The 13,637-nt window shown below is 51.3% G+C and overlaps 2 protein-coding genes across 6 annotated transcripts in view; both read left to right on the forward strand.

Moving 5' to 3' along the window:
* The first annotated feature begins 1,033 nt into the window (after positions 1-1,033).
* On the forward strand, positions 1,034-3,111 carry ATP5F1B (ATP synthase F1 subunit beta). Its single transcript, XM_032290648.1, has 3 exons — positions 1,034-1,277; positions 1,663-1,864; positions 2,869-3,111. Exons 1-3 carry the CDS (start codon positions 1,212-1,214, stop codon positions 2,967-2,969), a joined length of 369 nt encoding a protein of 122 aa, XP_032146539.1. The 5' UTR covers positions 1,034-1,211; the 3' UTR covers positions 2,970-3,111.
* A 1,755-nt stretch (positions 3,112-4,866) lies between these two features.
* Positions 4,867-13,637, forward strand: part of BAZ2A (bromodomain adjacent to zinc finger domain 2A) — a 38,821-nt gene continuing 30,050 nt past the window's right edge. For 3 of the 5 annotated variants that reach the window (XM_032290423.1, XM_032290433.1, XM_032290459.1), the window contains exon 1: positions 4,867-5,068. In XM_032290423.1, the coding sequence (XP_032146314.1) occupies positions 5,065-5,068 (4 nt within the window). In that variant the 5' untranslated portion in view covers positions 4,867-5,064. Of the gene's footprint in view, positions 5,069-9,972; positions 10,063-10,584; positions 10,701-13,637 lie in introns of those variants that run through there. The other 2 variants (XM_032290443.1, XM_032290450.1) reach the window with 2 other exon arrangements.

Consider the following 13,637-nt stretch of genomic DNA (forward strand, 5'->3'; position numbering starts at 1 on the left):
GCCGGGCGTGGTGGCTCAAGCCTGTAATCCCAGCACTTTGGGAGGCCGAGGCGGGTGGATCACAAGGTCAAGAGATCGAGACCATCCTGGTCAACATGGTGAAGCCCCATCTCTACTAAAAATACAAAACATTAGCTGGGCATGGTGGTGCGTGCCTGTAATCCCAGCTACTCAGGAGGCTGAGGCAGGAGAATTGTCTGAACCCAGGAGGCGGAGGTTGCGGTAAGCCGAGATCGCGCCATTGCACTCCAGCCTGGGTAACATGAGTGAAACTCCGTCTCAAAAAAAAAAAAAAAAAAAAAAAAGAAATACTCATTTAAAATAATTGAAGTTAGGCTGGGTGTGGTGGCTAACGCCAGTAATCTTAGCACTTTGGGAGGCTCAGGCAGGTGGATCACTTGAGGTCAGGAGTTTGAAACCAGTCTGGCCAACATGATGAAACCCCATCTCTACTGAAAATACAAAAAATAAGCCAAGTGTAGTGTCGTGCCTGTAATCTCAGCCACTGGGGAGGCTGAGGCAGGGGAATTGCTCGAACCTGGGAGGCAGAGGTTGCAGTGAGCCAAGATCGAGCCACTGCACTCTAGCCTGGGCGACAGACAGTAAGACTTTGTCTCAAAAACCCAAAAACCGTAAATGAAGGTATACATTTAAATGTAAATCACAAAGCAATGGTTTCCAGTCTGAGGGGAATCCGGAGCTGTATGGAAACTGAGCATTAAATATTTACTGTATTAGGGCCGGGTATGGTGGCTCACGCCTCTAATCCCAGTGCTTTGGGAGGCAGAGGTGGGTACGAGGTCAGGAGTTCAAGACCAGCCAGACCAAGGTGGTGAAACCCTGTCTCTACTAAAAATACAAAAAAATTAGACGTGGTGGCAGGCGCCTGTAATCCCAGCTACTGGGGAGGCTGAGGCAGATAATTGCTTGAACCCAGGAAGCAGACGTTGTGGTGAGCTGAGATTGCACCACCGCACTCCAGCCTGGCCTACAGAGCGAGACTGTCTCAAAAAAAAAAAAAAGTTATCTTGGTTCATGCTGTACTTAATGGGATCTCACTTTAGGCTATCTATGTGCCTGCTGATGACTTGACTGACCCTGCCCCTGCTACTACATTTGCCCATTTGGATGCTACCACAGTACTATCCCGTGCCATTGCTGAGCTGGGCATCTATCCAGCTGTGGATCCTCTGGACTCCACCTCTCGCATCATGGATCCCAACATTGTTGGCAGTGAGCATTACGATGTTGCCCGTGGGGTACAAAAGATCCTGCAGGTGAGTATATTACTATATTGGATCAGTGTCCAGAAAGTCAAAAAGAGGGATTGTGGGGACTATATTAGGACTGGATCTTTCTTAGTGATTTGTGGGATTCGTTTTGGAGCAAGGAAAGTTGAGTCTGGCAGTTGGTAGTGAGAGCTAATGAGGTCTTTTGAGTTTCCAGGTACTTCTGCTTAGGAATGCAGTATTTTTCAAACAGCACCAAACTAGGGCTATGGAGAACAAGACACTGATCTTTCTTGGCTGAGGGCCCTCATAATACCACCACCCTCTCTGCCCCTAGCATGTGACTTTCCCTCTGTTAGCTTGTTCCTACTCTTGGGTTTTTGTCCAAATTAAAGGATGAGAATACTTAACTCAGGCTTCTTTTTTCTCCTAGGACTACAAATCCCTCCAGGATATCATTGCCATCCTGGGTATGGATGAACTTTCTGAGGAAGACAAGTTGACTGTGTCCCGTGCACGGAAAATACAGCGTTTCTTGTCTCAGCCATTCCAGGTTGCTGAGGTCTTCACAGGTCATATGGGGAAGCTGGTACCCCTGAAGGAGACCATCAAAGGATTCCAGCAGATTTTGGCAGGTGAGATTTTGAGTACAAAGCTGAACATAAGATGACAGAAAGGCCAAAATCTTCAATGCTTACTGTGCTGTGGTCACATTCCAACAACCAAAAATACATTATACCTAATTATGTTTTTTAATTTATAAAACAAACTTTTCCATTAATTTTGTTTGAAAATACTCTATAGCCGGGCGCCGTGGCTCATGCTTGTAATCCCAGCACTTTGGGAGGCCGAGGCGGGTGGATCACGAGGTCAAGAGATCGAGACCATCCTGGCCAACATGGTGAAACCCCGTCTCTGCTAAAAATACAAAAATTAGCTGGGCATGGTGGCACGGGCCTGTGGTCCCAGTTACTCGGGAGGCTGAGGCAGCAGAATCATTTGAACCCGGGAGGTGGAGGTTGCAGTGAGCCGAGATTGCACCACTGCACTCCAGCCTGGCAACAGAGCAAGACTGTGTCTCAGAAAAAAAAAAAAAAAAAGAAAATACATTTACTTTGTAAGAGTGTGATTTGTTACTTGATTCGCTAGCTCCTTTTTATTATTTTATATATATTTTTTGAGACTGAGTCTCACTCCGTTGCCCAGGTTAGAGTACACTGGTGTGATGTCGGCTCACTGCAACCTCCACCTCCTGGGTTCAAGCAAATCTCCAGCCTCAGCCATCTAAGTAGTTGGGATTACAGGTGCATGCCACCACGCCTGGCTAATATTTGTATTTTTAGCAGAGATGGAGTTTTACCACGTTGGCCAGGCTTGTCTCGAACTCCTGACCTCAGGTGATCTGCCCGCCCTGGCCTCTGAAAGTGCTGGGATTACAGGTGTGAGCCACCATGTCCGGCCCATGTGTTTTTAATTCATACTATATCATGTCTTGTAAATTTGCAACGGAAATTTAAGCTTTCTAAGATGACATGAATTCGTCACATTCCAACCGATGCCCTCAAGTGCTGAGGAATATTACACGCTGCAGAAAGTTGACCCCCCCCCCCCCCCCCCACTTTTTTTTCCCCTCATACAGGTGAATATGACCATCTCCCAGAACAGGCCTTCTATATGGTGGGACCTATTGAAGAAGCTGTGGCAAAAGCTGATAAGCTGGCTGAAGAGCATTCATCGTGAGGGGTTCTTGTGTCTGTCCCTCTCCTTGCCCCTCATCCAGAAAGCTTCATTTTTCTGGGTAGGCTACACAAGAGCCTTGATTGAAGATCCATTCTGTCTGAACATTATTTAAAGTTTCCAATAAAATGTACACCCCTCAGAATTTGTCTGTTTCTCTTGGTTCTGACAACATAGTCAACAGTGAAGGGTTATATATTTATTTTTAGTTTTAGAGACACGGGATCTGGCTATGTTACTGAGACATGTCTTCAACTCTGGGGCTCAAGAGATCTCCCACCTGTCTTCTGAGTAGCTGGGGCTACAGGTGTATGGAGTCTCACATCACCAGCACTGTTTTCAACAGATTTTTATAGAGTGGCCATAAGAATCAGTTTCAGTATGAAGTGGGCCATGTATGTTTGAAATTGGTCCTCAAAAATAGCCATTCTCTTGCTGATAGACAACCATAACTCTTGTGAGGGGTTTCTTGTGGGTAGTGTGATCTTAGGGCCTCGGTTTTGGGCCTTTTGTTCAATGCAAATTGATTTTTTCCCCCTCTTCCACGTAGCACATTTCCTACTTCTTGGTTAAAAACAGACCTTTTTTGAAGGACATATTGGGAAAAATTTGTTTTAGAAGTAACTTTTTCCAGGGGTTAATCTGAGTTTAATGAATTAAATTTTCAAGAAATAGTGACGAAGAATACTGATTTTTGTTAAAATTGAATCAAAAAAGGCCTCTACATCTTGGTTAGGAATTCCTGTCTTCAGAAAGTGTACTTAACTAGTTCCTGACATTTTGGGCAAGCCTAGATAAAAGTTGCTTGTGATTCCTTGAGGCTATGCAGAGGCTTCTAATACCACGAGGCCTAGTCTGCCCTCTGAAGATCCCTTACGAAAGTCCAGAAAAAAATCTTACAAGGGAATAGCAATATTCAGTGTTGCTGTCAGGGGTTCTAAACTAATGGAGTTAGGTCATTTTCCCTTTATTTTAGCCCACCTTGAGAGGTGCAAGGACAGAAGGTAGATTTCACCATTTCAATTTAAAAGAAGCAGGCAAGGTCAGATTGGGTTCCCCTTGTGTTCTTTCCCGGGACCAGACCTATCCTACTGCCCTCTCGCGGTAGCACTGGAGACTGCAAGAACACTGATCCATTTTCAAATTCATGAAGGCTGGGATGTGGTTCTCAGTGAAAGACTGTTTACAAACCAGCTGTGGCATTTGTCCTGGGGAGGAGCCTGCATCTATAAGCTCCACCCCCTGAGGCCATCAAGTTAGGTAGAAGCTGGGCGGGGATAAGCTGAGCTCCCAATTCAGAGGCCCCTGGGGGCTGAAGGTTGGGGAGGGCCTTTTGGCGCGGCGCCAGGGGTGGAGTAGGGGCCTCTAAGCTTCCTTCCATCTGCCTATGACGTCCTTGGCAGCAGCCTCTCCCGCAGTCTCTCCTGTGTCATGATCTGGACAGAAGGTGGAGCCCCTGAGCTGCTTGTGCTGGTAGTTTGCTCCCAGGAAAGCCTGGATTTGGGGAAATGCTGAGTTATGGGGGTGGGGACACTTCCTCTGGGTCCTGACTCGGAGTGGGTAAGAAGCTGGTAGAAAAAGCCCTAGGCCCCAGGTCAGCCCTTTCTTTGTTTTCTCACGTCACCCAATACAGACCTGGGAACTGAAATCCTAAAGGTCTTTTGCATTCCTCCACCCCTTCCCCCAACACGTTCACGTCCTTCAGCGTTTATCGAGAACCTTCTCCCTCTCACTAGCTGCAACTATTTATTTCCTTCTCCCTTTGCCGCCCTCTTCTACCAAGCCACTGGAGTGTCAACACAGCTCTAACCTTTCTCCATATTTCTCCTGGTCTGCCCTGTCCTCGCCTCCTCCCTCTCTCCACCCAGAGAAAGCCCCGCCCTTCCCTCCTCCCTCCCCACCCCAGTCTGTCACACAGGGACATCACCCTACAGCAGTTCAGACTGTGTGGTTTGCAGGAAGCATACACTGGCTTTTTGATTCTTGCTAGTTCCCAGCTCACAGTTTGGGAGGATCCAACACCAGCCTTTACGTGAAGCGGGGGCCCAAGGACAGTGAGGCGCTGGGTGATCCCAGCCTGGAGCCCTGCCAACCTAACATGGGTGAGTATGGGGACCAGCCCTGGGGAAGGCCTGAGGGATGCCTACTCCCTCCCTGGCTGACTCAGCAGGGGTGGGGCCTAACCTTTGCTCGTTTTGGGGGTGAAGGAGAGGAAACAGGACTCTGGGGGACAGGAGGGGGGCTCAGGGCTCAGCTGCCGACCACGGGATCCCGAGTATGGGCACGCCCCAGCTCAAAGGAAGAGCCTGAGACGCACCTTAGGCCAGGGCTTTCCCAACCCCCTCCCGCCGCCCCGTGGAGGGTTGCTCCTTCTCCTCCCCATTTAAGCTGTTGAGATTCAAGGAAATTTTGACAGTACTCCCTGCTAGCCCCCACAAGAGTAAAGTCCGCTTTTCTCCGTGCTAGAAGGTGTTTAAAATGCCTCCCTTTCCTCTTCATTTCTCTAAGGTCTTTTAAGTCTCTGTGTCCTCTCCTCCCCCACCCTGACCCACCTTCAGGTGGGGGCTGCACTGAGCAGCTGCTTCCTGTTGCCCCAGAGACTGAAGCAAGGGTGGTGGTGGTTGGGGGAAAACTGAACCAAAGTCGATTCTCATGGTCCCACTTGAGCCTCACTAGTACTGCTATTGATGGCCCCCACATTACAGTCACTGAGGGCACTGAGTGGGAGGCAAGATTGAGGTTGAGAGGATAGCTTTTTGCCCTCGTGGCTTCCTGATTCCAAAGGCCCCACAGCTGTAGGGATGGAGCCATGAGGAGCTGAAACACCGGGAACCTGTTCACCTAGTCGGTCGCTGCGCGTGACCCCCAGCAGGCTCGGCCTTGAGTTCCTCTCCTTCACCCCTAGGCCTCCTAGGAGCCCATGTAGCTCTCGCAGCCTTCCCCGGCCTCCTTTGTGAAGCGGTCTTTGCTGGTGCCCTGGGAGCGCGGGCAGAGCTCTCCCGAGTCCTTCCGTTCGGACCTACCACCATCCCCCACTTCACCGCAGAAGTTTCTGTCTCTTTCTGGGATCTGTTCTCTGCCTCCCATCTGGGATCCTTCCTGGTTCTGGCCCCTAGGAGACGCCACCCGCTTCCCTCTTCCCCAGAGAATCCTTCGCGTCTGCTCTCCCGAGCAGTTGTCCTCACCCCGGTAGCTCCTGCCCCTTTAAGCGCCATCTCCTCCCCTCTGCCGCCGCCAGCCCAGGGCTGGGGGAGGAGGCGCCGCCGCCGCCGCCGCCGCCCGGCTCGGCCACCTGCGCCGCTGCCGCCGCCGCCGCCCGCAGCCCGGCCCTGTTCCAGGTGAGGTCCGGCACCCACCTCCAGCCCCAGAGTCCCCGGACGGCCCGCTTCTGCGGTATCCTGCCCCGGGATCCCTGCTGCCCCAGGATTCAGAATCTGACTCTCCCCCTGCGGGAGGTGCCCTTCCTCTCTCCCCTTCACTATCTACTCTCCCATTTTCTCCCCTGTCCTCTGCAGCCGGAATCCGGAGGCTTCTCACGCCTCTCCGCCATCCTCTCCCAAGTACCCTTCCTATTCTGGGCCCAGGATCTCCCCCTCCCCCGCGCCTTCCTCGCCAGAAAAATCTCCCGCGGTCTGGGTTTCGCCTCCTCCCCTCTGGAACTAGCGCTTTCCCACGCCTTCCTAACCCCAATGGGAGGGGGGATACCCACCCCCAACTCCTCTCCTTCCCCGTAGTAAGGGGGGCGGGGGAACAACAGCGACTACACTTACTATCTGGCCTTGCCCCGCTCAGCCCTTTTAAGTTCAGCTAAGTCCCATCTAAAGCTTTTCTGTAGTCCTTACCCCACCCTATAGCTCCAGGAGCTCGGGGTCCAACCTCAGCACCGCCTACTGAACCCAGGTGGGAAGGGCTCTCCTTTTGGGCCTAGGGTTGGTCGGTCCAGCCTAGGAACGCCCCTCCCCCAGAATCTGGGAGCTGGGGGCCAGGGCGCTGCCGGAATCTTGTGCTTCAGGAGCAGTTGGGAGAGAGTCGGTGGGGAAGGCAAGAGAAGTCCAGTTTTCTCTGCTCAGATGCAAAGGAAGCCCTTCCACCCCCTAGGAGATAAGGGCTTTCTCTAACTTCCAGTACCACTATAGAGAATTCTGCTAAGAAGTTTGGAAACAAGACTGAGTGAATTTGAAGGGCCACCTGTCGACTTAAAGGGGAGAAGAGGGACCGGTGGAGTATTTCACGCCTGTAATCCCAGTACTTTGGGAGGCCAAGGCGGGTGGATCACTTGAGGTCAGGAGTTCAAAACCAGCCTAGACAACATGGCAAAACCCCATCTCTACAAAATATACAAAAATTAGCCGGGCATGGTGGCTACTCGGGAGGTTGAGGCACGAGAATCGCTTGAACCTGGCAGGCAAAGGTTGCAGCGAGCTGAGATCATGACACTGCACTCTAGCCTGAGCGACAGTGCAAGACTCTGTGTCCAAAAAAAAAAAAAAGAAAAAAAAAAGTGGGGAGGGGCGAAGGGGAATGGTATGGCCTTTGCGATGTATTATGGGAGAATCTAGCCTCCCCAGAATGTAGAGGGGGTAAAGACTTTTGCTTTAACCTGGTGATGGGGTCCAGTTGGAATGGTTACCCAGCTGAGAGCTATATCCCTGCTCGATAGACCCTGTTAACAGTATGATACATTCAGCCAGTGACAGGAAGGGAGGTCTTTAATAATTATCCCACCTCTATTAGGGAATTCCCACTCTGCCCCCAGTCCAGCTGCGCCCCTAGCTCTGCTCTTTCATTTCCCACTCCTCACCTCCAGAATTAGGGGACTGGGTGTCAGGATCTGTTTCAGACTCTTCTGAGTCATGTTTAGAGGGGAGTACTGGGGGGAGGAGAGAGTGGTCAGCAGTTTGGGGTTGGATGCCAGGAGTATCTGGTAGGGGAAGGGGGAGGAACGTAGAGGGATGCAAACGAATCCCCTTCTCTCTCTTCCCCATCCCAGCCCTAGCCATCTGGCTCCACTGTGGCACTGTGGCAGCTGACCCCAGAGTCAGGGAGGTGCCACAGGAACACGGTGGGGGGGGAGGAGGAGGAAGAAAGGGGGAGCAGGTGCTAATTTGTCCCTCCCCATTCTCTTCATTACTAGTCCACTGGCCTGGCTTTAGGGAGGGTCAGTCTATTCCCTGGACACTCTTCTTACAAGTTGCTGATAAAATGACCATTTGCCTCTTCCCCTTTCTAGTAGCTTCCTGTAGGGAAATGGTTGTGCAGAAGAGAGGTAGTTGGGTGATCAGCCACATCTGATGGGATTGAGGAATGTTTGGGGACATTTGGGGTCAGTCTGCCCTCTGTCGTCTGGATGGGGGGAGAAGCACAGCTGCAGCATGGGGTGACTTCTGACAGGAAGTAAACATCCAGCTGTCGGGCATACTGTCACCCCAACCTCATCATTCCTCAGAGCAGGGAAGATCCTGATTAGATGAGGCAGGGTCTCATTCAAGGATGAAGATGATTGTAGCCTTTCTGCACCAGATGGGAAGAATGGATCCTACCTCATTTTCTTTTCTAATCCCAGGTGGTCCCTTCCTATCCAACACCCCTCTCTTCCTAACCGCTCTTGGCTGGAATAGTCCTAATGGTTGCCCTGGAGACTAGGCCTGGGGCTCGGAAGGGGTGGGGGCAGTCAGTGGGGCACAGGAGTAACCGGCTCTTCCGGAGCAGAGTGGAGCCCGCGGTGGGTGTGTGTGGGTGTGGGGAGAGGCGTGGTTACACCCGTCTGACAAGCGCAGGCTCCTCCCCTGCCTGCCCAGTTCCCGACTGGCCTCCCCCTTAAGATTGGGGGCGGGAGGTAGGAAGATTCTCATCTGCCCTGGAAAAGGGAAGGGGAGAAAAAGGGATACCAGTTTCCTTCCCCCCACCCCCTTCCTGCCGCCCTTGAGATGTCAGTTCCATGACCTGAGCTCTCTTCACTTGCCTTTGTTTTTTACTTGGGGTTAGAGAGTTGCCGGAGCCCTCCTTTCTAAGGAAGGAAAGAAACTCTCCCCTGAGTGTGACCTCCACTTACTCAGGGTCAGCAGGCTGTTGGAGGAGTATTTTTTGTTTTTTCCAAGGTGACCTGTAAATCTGTTGTTTTGACAGGGAGGAGAGAAGGGTTTTGGTTTCTACCTGCCTGTTCCCTCCACTGGTAATCTACTTATCTGGAGAGAGGAAGAGAAACCCCCTTAGCCTTCTCTGTCTCTGGCCCACACACACTGTGAGGCTTTGCTAAAGCTAGCTTCCTTCTTATCCTCTCTGAGCCAGCTGTAGTGGGGGGTGGAGTTTTTCCCCAAAACTCAGGAAAAGCCCACTCCTCTATGGAGTAAGGAAATCCAATCTGGACTGATGGATCTCACCCCCCAACTCTGCCCCTTTTTCAGATCTCTTTCTTCCTCGGACCCCAGAGGAAAATGTATTTGTTGACACCCCTTCCAACTTGCCAGAATTTCATCATTCCCACTCTGTTGCTTTTCCAGAATATTCAGCAGCCTGAGCTTTGCACAGTTTAGGCAATTGTTTCTAGAACTGCATTGCATTGAATTGAATGGGAATTATCTTGAAGCCTGCAAAGTGTTGAGTTGCAAGGAAAGGAAACATATTTTATCCACTGTTTGACCTTGAAGAAGTCAGTGAGCTTTGGGCCTTAATTTCTTCATCTGATGAAGGAGAGAAGGTTGAACTAGAAATTCTCTGAGCTCTAACATCATATGACACTGTTCTCCATCCTGGGGCCCTGCAATAGACATTTTATGTGACAGCCAAACTCTAGTCCTCTGCTAGATTTTACTTTTCTGTTCTGAGTTTTCACACAATTATGTAGCTCTGTCAGAAAAAATTACCAGAACTATAGAATGGGTAGACATTTGTGGCATCTTTTTGCTGATTAGTTTTCAGCTTATCCTTTACTTCTGACTGCATTTAGGCTACACTCAGGTCTTTGCTGTCTGGTTCCAGAGCCGAACCTTCTTTCCTCCACGCACAGGAATCTTTCCTTTCCGGTGACCAGGGCCCTGCAGATGTCGCCAGGAAAGTGGTGATCCAGGCAGGACCAGGCTGCACTGAAGGGACAGAGGTGAGTGGGTGGCAGACTTGCCTGTCTTCATCCCTTTACTGAATCGCACTCTGACTAACCTTTCTATTTCCACGTTTCCATTACCCTGCCTGGGAAATAACTGCCCCCGAAATTCCCCTGACTCTCACCCCCTACCAGCCCGTTAGAGAAGTGGCACATGCCTTTGGGCCTAGACATTTGGTCTAGTCTTTCAGGTTAACCTTGGGACTGTGGCACCCCTTTCAGTTTGCCCTGTGTGAAGCAGGACTACCACCGCAATGCGATGCGGGTGCAGAGGGAGCTGCCAGGTGGGCAAGGTGGCCAGGGTTGCAGGAGACACAGCGGCGCTAGGACCCAGGTCCGAGTCGGGAAGCGAAGATGGCGGGCGTTAGGACCCTGTGGCTGAGGCCGCGTGGGGAGACTCTCTCTTCGCTAGGCTTCTCCGCCCCCTCCGGCCCCGACTCACTCCTCCCCAGCCGGCCATGTTGGCTCCGCTTGGGCCCCGCGGTTGAGCCGCGTCCCCCTCCCCCTCCCGGACCCCAGACCCCCTCCCTTAGCGGGCATCTCCACCCCTTCTGGCGCCCGGAGCGTGGCCATGTGAACCGCCTGTACCCCGGGGAGAGACGAGCCCCGAGCCCGGCTGGACGTCTCTGCCTCAGGTTTGTGGGGTCTGTGGCCAGGGGCCTGAGGGGAAAGGAGCCCCGCTTTCATCTGTGGCTTCTCTCGGGGAACAGAGGCTCCAGAGCCGGCTGGAGCCTCGCGGGGGATGGAAGCCGACAGGAGCTTATTTCCTACGAGGATCCAACCTGAGGCAAGGGTCTCCTTGCCCTGGGGGCTGGGAGGAGGACCGGGCTGGCGGGTCTGCTGAGGGGGCTGGAGGAGCTGTGTAGGGGCTCCCAGCAACAACAGCGAGGAGGCGGAGAAGCCGCCTGGCTGGTGGAGGCGACTCCTGTGGGGGACTCGGGGTGGAATCCCCGGGAGGGGCTCCACCTCCTCGGGTGGGGGTGGGGATTGCCTGAACAAGAGGGATGGGTGAGGGGGTTCCCCGGGCGGGTTAAATGCCCCGTTTGCTGGGAGCTGGGCGTTTTGGCTGCGGTGAGTGGAGGGCCGAAGGGGTTTCCAGGGGTCTGAGGATGTCTCCCTCAGGGAGCGCACCCGTTCTCTTGAGCGTGGAGATCAGGAGATGGCCTTCCTTGCTGAGAGTGGTGCTGTGCTTGGCTCGGGGCCCGCGCGTCCTGGGAGAATCCCCCACTCCAAGGATGGAGGTTTGTAGGGCTTCCGCTGAGGCTTTCGAATTTGAGCTGGCCTGAGGGGCGGAAGGGAAGAATAAAGAGGAATTCCTTTTTCCAAGGAGATTCCTCAATGAGGGGATCCCCGCTTCCGTGGCAGAAAGATGATCTCATATCATCTTTCTTTCCCAGTGTTCCCAATTTTCAGGAGAAGGCAATGCCAATAAGCAGTTATTCTTTGTAAGGTTTATGGGAGTGAGGGATTTGTCTGCTTTGGGGGACGATGGAGGGGATAGCTTCCACCTCCATCTATCTGTACACAAACAGCCCCTCCCCCAGCCTCCCGCAGGAAGTGGCCGGGAAATGGCAGCTGTGCGTTTGCTGCGGCGTCTCTTGTTGTTTTGAAATGTCCATTTTAATCAGCTTTGGTTTCATTTTCTGAAGCCTTCTGGGCAAGCTTGGATGTTGCCAACCATGTGGGCCAAGAGACCTTTCGTTGGACTTTTTTTTTTTTTTTTTTTGTAAACTTGTCAACTGGAAGTAGTCAACTTCAGTTGACTCACATACCCCAATCCCTCCTCCAGAACATCTCTGTGTTCCTGTCTGGTTTCGTTTTGTTTTCCCCTGAGCTAGAGGTCATAGAGAAGCAAACTCAGTTATCCACCAGCGGGGTACACTCAATATAAGTGTGCAATTCCCTCAGCATAGAGAGCTATCAGGGAGACTAGGGATCTTCTGTGGCACTAGTAGCTTCTTGGGGTCCTACTTAGTGTAGTTCTTAAGACAGTTTCTATATTGCAGAGCACCTGAGCAAGTGAGCTTGTGAAGAAGGGTAGATTCTGACAAATGGAGAAAAAGGAAGGGATGAGGAAGATTTAACTATTATAGAGGGATTTGTATGTTGGGGGTACGCACTGATTTACAGACTGAGATTGGTGAACTTGTTCTCAGTGGTGGTTCTAGCCTAAGGGCAGCCCCTGTGGAGCCTGTTATTTGACTGAGGGTGCTGGAGATTTTACCGTCTGCAGAACCAACTAATTAGAATGGTAAGTTTGTTTTCACGACTTACTCTTTAATCCATGAAAGAATATCACCCCTCTTATTATTCTTCTTGGAGAGTAGTAAGGCTTTCCTCTGTTCTCTGCAAAGTCATGTGCCCAGATTTTTTTTTTCTTTCTCTGCACTTGATAATCCCAGGAGATCTCTCCTACAGCATATAGCGATGGACTGTGTGCTGTGTCCACAGGCATCTTGTTGCACACTGCATTTGGTTAGGGGCAAGAGTTGGCAACAGGATTTTATTTTTCTTTTTTTGAGATGGAGTTTTGCTCTTGTTGTCCAGGCTGGAGTGCGGTGGCACGATCTTGGCTCACTGAAAGCTCCGCTTCCCGGGTTCAATCAATTCTCCTGCCTTAGTCTCCCAGATTCTCCTGCCTTAGTCTCCCCCGTAGCGGGAATTACGGGCGCTCGTCACCACGTCCGGCTAACTTTTTGTATTTTTAGTAGAGATGGAGTTTCATGATGTTGGCCAGGCTGGTCTCAAACTCCTGACCTCAGGCGATCCACCCGCCTTGGCCTCCCAAAATGCAGGGATTACAGGCCTGAGCCACTGCGCCTAGACTTTCTTTTCTTTTCTTTTTTTTTTTTTTTGAACCGGGATCTTACTCCAAAGCTTAGGCTGCAGTGCAGTGGCACTATCACAGTTCATGGCAGCCCTGACCTCAGCCTCCTGAGCAGCTGGGACCACAGGTGTGCACCACTACACGTGGATAATTTTTTGTAATTTTTGTAGAAGTGGGATTTTGCCACTTTGCCTAGGCTGGTCTTGAATTCCTGGGCTCAAGTGATTTGCCTGCCTTAGCCTCCCAAAGTACTGAGATTACAAGCATGAGCCACCCTGCCCTGCCTATCTCCCCAGGACCACAGGATTTTGGATTTTGAAAGATAATTTTTTTTTTTTTTTTTTTTTGAGACTGAGTTTCGCTCTTGTTACCCAGGTACCCAGGCTGGAGTGCAATGGCGCGATCTCGGCTCACCGCAACCTCTGTCTCCTGGGTTCAGGCAATTCTCCTGCCTCAGCCTCCTGAGTAGCTGGGATTACAGGCACGCGCCACCATGCCCAGCTAATTTTTTTTTGTATTTTTAGTAGAGACGGAGTTTCACCATGTTGACCAGGATGGTCTCGATCTCTTGACCTCGTGATCCACCCCGCCTCGGCCTCCCAAAGTGCTGGGATTACAGGCTTGAGCCACTGCGCCCGGCCCAATTTTTTAAGATTATTTGGACTATTCTGAAAGCTACCTAAGCCTGGCATTTTTTTTTTTTTTTAATTTTTTTTTTTTTTTTTTTTTTTTTTTTTTTTTTTTG

The sequence above is a fragment of the Sapajus apella genome, unplaced genomic scaffold, assembly GCF_009761245.1.
Source record: "Sapajus apella isolate SASKATOON/1434 unplaced genomic scaffold, GSC_monkey_1.0 scaffold2, whole genome shotgun sequence".
NCBI lineage: Eukaryota > Metazoa > Chordata > Mammalia > Primates > Cebidae > Sapajus > Sapajus apella.